This window comes from Procambarus clarkii, chromosome 3, assembly GCF_040958095.1.
Source record: "Procambarus clarkii isolate CNS0578487 chromosome 3, FALCON_Pclarkii_2.0, whole genome shotgun sequence".
NCBI lineage: Eukaryota > Metazoa > Arthropoda > Malacostraca > Decapoda > Cambaridae > Procambarus > Procambarus clarkii.
This window is the reverse complement of record NC_091152.1, coordinates 13913345-13920435: the sequence shown is the minus strand read 5'-3', so window position 1 is coordinate 13920435 and position 7091 is coordinate 13913345. Positions and strand designations below refer to the sequence as shown.

At 40.2% G+C, this 7091-nt stretch overlaps 1 protein-coding gene across 1 annotated transcript; it reads right to left on the bottom strand.

Annotated features, from left to right (window-relative positions):
* Positions 1-621: 621 nt before the first annotated feature.
* LOC123760958 (serine/arginine-rich splicing factor 4-like) lies at positions 622-6811 on the bottom strand. Its single transcript, XM_069330523.1, has 2 exons — positions 6729-6811; positions 622-1207 (listed from the first exon to the last, which is right to left on the bottom strand). The coding sequence occupies exons 1-2, from the start codon at positions 6809-6811 to the stop codon at positions 622-624; spliced, it is 669 nt and encodes a 222-aa protein (XP_069186624.1).
* Positions 6812-7091: the final 280 nt, after the last annotated feature.

The window sequence follows — 7091 nt, the reverse complement described above, 5'->3', positions numbered from 1 at the left end:
ATCGACAGAGGGGAAAAAAAAGAACAAAGGCAATACATAGTCAATAAGTGTCCCCCCAAAAAAAATCAAATCAGACCAGCTGACAACGGCAACGAGACTATTAGAGGTCGACAAAAATGTTTACGACACTGAGATCGTCCAGAAAGGGGCGTCCGAAAAACATGACCATACCCCGTCCGAAAAACATGACTATGCCCCTTTCAGAAAGGTGGGGATGTGCGAAAAACATGACTATAGCCCGTTCAGAAAGGTGGTGATGTGCGAAAAACATGACTATACCCCTTTCAGAAAGGTGGAGATGTCCGAAAACTATAACCAACCCCCCACCCCCCTTTCAGAAAGGTGGGGTCATCCGAAAACAATGACCAACCCCCTTTCATAGTGATGTGGGTCGTCTACTAACAATGGCTGCCCTCTTCAGAAGGGGGTTCTGGGAGACTTATGACGAACAACAACAAACTCTGTCATATAGATGTGAACAAGCAGTCAAAATAGGAGTGCAGAAATAGCCTAAGCTTCTCTAATCCCTTTGAGATGTATTACTTGTCTCAATAAACATACTTGAACTTGAGCTGTCGAAATAGCCTCCAATGGTGACTGGAACACCACTGTAGCGTGTAACTAGTGTGAACGCATTCCAGCGTAGCTAGAAGATCGTGAACGCATCCCAGCATAGCTAGAAGATCGTGAACGCATCCCAGCATAGCTAGAAGATCGTGAACGCATCCCAGAATAGCTAGAAGATCGTGAACGCATCCCAGAATAGCTAGAAGATCGTGAACGCATCTCAGCATAGCTACAAGATCGTGAACGCACCCCAGCATAGCTACAAGATCGTGAACGCACCCCAGCGTAGCTACAAGATCGTGAACGCACCCCAGCGTAGCTAGAAGATCGTGAACGCATCCCAGCATAGCTAGAAGATCGTGAACGCATCCCAGCATAGCTAGAAGATCGTGAACGCATCCCAGCATAGCTAGAAGATCGTGAACGCACCCCAGCGTAGCTACAAGATCGTGAACGCACCCCAGCGTAGCTAGAAGATCGTGAACGCACCCCAGCGTAGCTAGAAGATCGTGAACGCACCCCAGCGTAGCTAGAAGATCGTGAACGCACCCCAGCGTAGCTAGAAGATCGTGAACGCACCCCAGCGTAGCTACAAGATCGTGAACGCACTCCAGCACAGCCATAGGAGATCCCAAATGCTCTTCAACAATAAAAGCGCTGTTGCCACATCCAAAACACGGAGGGTCGTCATACTACAGCAAGGACGACCCCTGGAGGCTCTCTTGACAAGAGGTGAAATACACCCAGGCCGACCTGGGGGAGTATACAGGGTGTATAAGAGGTATACTACCTTAAGCATGTTTAATTTACTCGTGATCTCACGTATTAATCCTTCCCCCCCCCCTCTCTCTTTCTCTTCCTCCTCTTTTCTTACCTCCCTCTTTATTTTCCCCCTCCCTCATCTCTTCTATTTTCTCTGCTCGCTCGGTTATTCTCCTTTCTCTTCCATTTCTTTCTTTATCTGGCTGTGCTGGCTTCTCCTCCTCATTTTTTTTCCATCTCTACTCATACTCTTAAATCCTCTTCCTTCTCCTTACTTCTTCTTTCTCTTCTTCTCTTAAGGTTTCCTGTCCTCTTTCTCCCCTTATTCGCTCTCTCTCTCTCCTTTCCCCCTTCCCTCTTTTACTAGTATCCTTTCTTCCCCTTCCCTTTCGCTACCCTTCCCCTAATATACATGCAAATCTGACACGCATAAAATACATTTCAAAGATATATGTGCCATGGTAAGCTTACTGTAACAAATGTATTATGGGTAAGCTTACTGTAACAAATGTATTATGGGTAAGCTTACTGTGTTAAATTTATTATGGGTAAGCTTACTGTTAAATTTATTATGGGTAAGCTTACTGTGTTAAATTTATTATGGGTAAGCTTATTGTTAAATTTATTATGGGTAAGCTTACTGTGTTAAATTTATTATGGGTAAGCTTACTGTGTTAAATTTATTATGGGTAAGCTTACTGTTAAATTTATTATGGGTAAGCTTATTGTTAAATTTATTATGGGTAAGCTTACTGTGTTAAATTTATTATGGGTAAGCTTACTGTGTTAAATTTATTATGGGTAAGCTTACTGTGTTAAATTTATTATGGGTAAGCTTATTGTTAAATTTATTATGGGTAAGCTTACTGTGTTAAATTTATTATGGGTAAGCTTATTGTTAAATTTATTATGGGTAAGCTTATTGTTAAATTTATTATGGGTAAGCTTAGTCTGTTAAATTTATTATAGTAAGCTTACTGTTATAAATTAAGGTTAGCTTACTATGTGAATTTATGATAAGCTTACGATCTCAAAATGATGTTATGGTAAACTTGCTGGAGCACATTGATGTATCGTAAGTTTATTGTACAAAATCTGACCCAGGAACGGATGTGACAAAAATTTTAACAATGGGTGAACGAGGCGGACCTCTGTATAAAGTTACGGAAAGTCGAGTTGACGAGAAATTTGCACACACAAAAGTCACTTTTTCTGAAATTTTGGAATGTTGCTACAGTGTTGTTCGTGGCGGGTGGTGTATAGTGCTGGTTGATTAATGCTCTGGTATAGTGACCGAATTAGCCCTGTGTAGTGTTATGCAGTCTATATTGATGTGGCATTAAACAGCAATGAATAATATCCCTGTCGTAGCTCAGTCGATTAAGGCAGTGTCTGGGATGCTCTCGGACGCAGGTTCGAATCCTCGTCATGGCCCTTGTGGATTTGTTCATTTGATGCATCACGTTAGTGTGATCTCTGTGTGTGGGATAATATACCTTCTCCAAGGGATGGATTAGTAGCCTATGAGTCTAGTCTGTCAACGTTTCAGTACTTGTCCATACGTTTATCAACAGGATGAAGTTTTTAGTCCTTACACTTGATGCGGCTCCCCTAGCATGTTGATGTGTGTTGATGAAATTCCTGTGCTCCAATAATGCCACGAGTGTTGTCGGGTGTTGGGTGGAAGTAGGTCTCGTGACATCCCAATACCTTTAGATAGTTGTTGCTGGCAGAGTGGTTACAGCCATGTCGTACCTAGTAGCCAGAACGCACTTCTCAGCCTACTATGCAAGGCCCGATTTGCCTAATAAGCCAAGTTTTCAAGAATTAATGGTTTTTTGACTACCTAACCTAACCTAACTTTTTCGGCTACCTAACCTAACCTAACCTATAAAGATAGGTTAGGTTAGGTAGGGTTGGTTAGGTTCGGTCATATATCTACATTAATTTTAATTCCAATAAAAAAAAATTGACCTCATTCATAATGAAATGGGTAGCTTTATCATTTCATAAGAAAAAAATTAAAGAAAATATATTAATTCAGGAAAACTTGGCTTGTTAGGCAAATCGGGCCTTGCATAGTAGGCTGAGAAGTGCGTTCTGGCTACTAGGTACGACATATATATATATATATATATATATATATATTATTAAATATGTATTATATATATATATATATATATATATATATATATTAGTATATTTTGGTAGCAGTCTTTCCTGTAGACATATATTATTAAATATGACCGAAAAAGTAAGATTAATAATTCTAACACGAATTTTCTCAATCTTTCGTACATTACGCTTCACTGTTGGAGGTAAATCAAAAATCACTTCTCCAAAGAAGAAGAAATAAAAACTAGAAATAAAAATGAATTTTGGAGAAGTGATTTTTGATTTACCTCCAACAGTGAAGCGTAATGTACGAAAGATTGAGAAAATTCGTGTTAGAATTATTAATCTTACTTTTTCGGTCATATTTAATAATATATATATATATATATATATATATATATATATATATATATATATATATATATATATATATATATAATAATAATAATATATATATATATATATATATATATATATATATATATATATATATATATATATATATAATGTCGTACCTAGTAGCCTGAACGCACTTCTCGGCCTACTATGCAAGGCCCGATTTGCCTAATAACCCGAATAATTTTCTTTATTTTCCATAAATTGTTTCCAATTGGTTTATTTGAATTATTATTATTATACTAGGAACATAATTTATTGACTTTATCAAGAAATGTTTGCTAGATATTTCCAACTCTTCAAAGATTTCGATCAATCCGACTGTGTGTTCCCTGGAATCCTACAAAAATTATTTCCATTAATCCGACCTGATTTCTTCGAATCATTTAAAGATTTCGATTTATCCAACAACGTTTCTTTTAATCTTAAAAATATTTCCAATTATCCGACCCAGATTTCCTCGTAGCCAACACCAATTTCATTTAACCATTCCGGGTTATCTCGTTCTCTGGTATATAGGGTTTTATTCCGACGTTATTTCCTTCCCGGCCAAAATTTACTCCCCGGCCAAAATTTACTCCCCGGCCAAAATTTACTCTACCGGCCTACTCCACGAGGCTACAATACGAGCCAATTCTACAGAACTTGAAATAATTACATCATTACCATTTGCTTTTATTACCAGTCCGCTATTATTAACGCCAATAACAACAGTTATTTATAACAGCACCATGAATTACAACAACGAGATTGATTTCAAAAATGCAATTAAAACAGGGAAAAAAATCTGTAACCTTCAGTTAAAATAAAATAAAGTGCGTTTGATCCTTCAGCATTCGGGAAGCTCATATCTGAACATTAGGTATTTTTCGGCTCCAGCGTTTAATGCTGCCTTGGGCAGTGGAATGATGAAAAGGAATTTTGTATAATCCCACCAAAAACAGGGCCCGACCATCTGTTTTTCCGCTGGGAAATTAAACAAGATATTTTTGGGGGTTTTCAATTTTTTTTTTACGGAAAAGTTGATATTTTGCATAATTTTTTTGGGGGTATTATTTGGTATAGTTATCATAATTTGTATGATAAGGAATTATTTTAATAATTATTAGTTATTATTATTATCGGTAGTTGTGATTCGAGGTCATTTATACAACTGCTCTTTCTTATCGCAATGGTGAATGCTGAATTAATAATGGATACATTTTAAGAAGTAGACATTTCATCTACTTTCGAGGTATACATCACGGTAACGTAGACAGCGTCTACTTAATGAGGTAGACATATTCTACCTGTGGCTCCTAACCCACAGGTATTGTCTCTCATTGGGAGAAAAATGTCAGTGTTAATATCTTACTGAAATACGATTCTTGAACAAGAGGTAACATGCAGTGACTGTAATAAGGGAGAATATGATATGGCTGTTAAAAGGGAGAATATGATATAGCTGTTAAAAGGGAGAATATGATATGGCTGTTAAAAGGGAGAATATGATATAGCTGTTAAAAGGGAGAATATGATATAGCTGTTAAAAGGGAGAATATGATATGGCTGTTAAAAGGGAGAATATGATATAGCTGTTACAAGGAAGAATATGATATAGCTGTTATAGGGAAGAATATCTCATTCAAGTATTATATAGTCGTAATGTTATAGTGCTCTCTCCTGATATCTTAGACTTGCAAGTTCCTATCCAATAGTCAGATATCTGTGATCTTCCTCTCTGGAATAAACGTGGGATATCTTCTCCCGTTTCCCATTTTCATTCATAGTTTCCCATTTTCTTATATAGTTTTCCAATTTCATTCATAGTTTCCCATTTTCGTTCATAGTTTCCCGTTTTCATCCAGTTCCCATTTTCATTTATTCCCATTTTCTTTCATAGCTTCCCATTTTCAGTAAGTTTCTTATTACTAGTGGTTACCTTCTGTCATTTGCTGGTCTTTCTGGTGTTAAAGGACCCTACAGGGGCAGCTGTGTGTGTGTCTCTCTCTCTCTCTCTCTCTCTCTCTCTCTCTCTCTCTCTCTCTCTCTCTCCCTGTCTCCCAGTTTGATGTGTAAAAGGTGAAGGTCGCAACCAGTAACCAACCCTGCCTAAAATAAAAAAGGGTTGGTTGCTCAAAGGTCGGCGGCATCCAGCAACAGTTTAATTGGTCACCAGCGAGGAACTATAGTGCTGTACACAGTGCACTTTCTCCCACCTTTGTCTCTCACTTTCCTCCCCACCTCTTGCCCACAACATTTCCCCCATGCCCTGTACACTTTCCCCTCCCCCACTACGATTCCCACGTCCCCCTCTCTCTCCACCCTACCTCCCCCCCCTCTCCCCCTAGTACTATTTCCCCTTCTACTCTTGCCCCCCTTCCCGACTACTCTTCCCTCCTGCTAATCCTATTCCTCCCTTCCCCCCCCTCCACTACTCTTCCCTCTTCCCCACCACAATTCCCACCTCTCCCCACCACTATTTCCCCGTTCCCTACTATTCTTCCCCCTCCCTTTCTCTACTCCCCGTGAGAAATATGGGTAACCAGGTTTTGATTCTTAGGGGGGGGGGGTGGGGGTTGAAGATGGGGGGGTTGAGGGGGGGGGGTCAGGTGGACCACCTCAGGCATTTGCTAATAAAGTTGAAGCCTGCTTTACTCCCCTTTACCGCAGGGTAATTAAGCCTCCCCCCTCGCTTACACAGCTTCTCTTTCTCCGGTTTCTCTGGTGAATGCGCGTACGCACGCTACGCACGTACGTGCGCGCAAAACACGCTCATACGCACGCATGGACGAACGTACGCACGCACGCACCCTCTGGCTTATTCAATACCCTTATTTCTTTGGCGCTGTCTTTAATTCCACGTCTCTCTCTCTCTCTCTCTCTCTCTCTCATTATTGGATGGCTACCTCTCTACCACGCTGTCATCCCACCAATCAGGGACGTGCTTATTGATTTCCAAGATACTACAAATGACGAAGCCAGCAGACATTCCGACCCTTGTGTACTGGTTCCTCAGAGCTCATAATTCCTTGCTCTGGTCGCCAATACGAGGCAGGGTGACGGCTGGTAACACTGAGAGGACTTAGGTGGTGTTTATAGCTGGCAACAATGACGGGGTCCAGGTGTGTGGGAGGCCAGGTGTGTGAGGGTGCAGGTGTGTGGTGGGGGGGTGTAGGTGATCCGTGAAGGTAATTGTGAATGATGCTATTATGCAAGTGATTAGGGAGGGTGGTTACTAGGTGTTCGGATGGTAGGGCTAAGTGAAAGTG

Coding starts and splice junctions, on each gene's coding strand:
- LOC123760958 (XM_069330523.1), bottom strand. CDS start 6,811: ATGTCTGCTGGCTTCGTCATTTGTAGTATCTTGGAAATCAATAAGCAC. Junction 1,208..6,728: donor GATGACAGCGTGGTAGAGAG/GTAGCCATCCAA, acceptor TTATTGTTGAAG/AGCATTTGGGATCTCCTATG.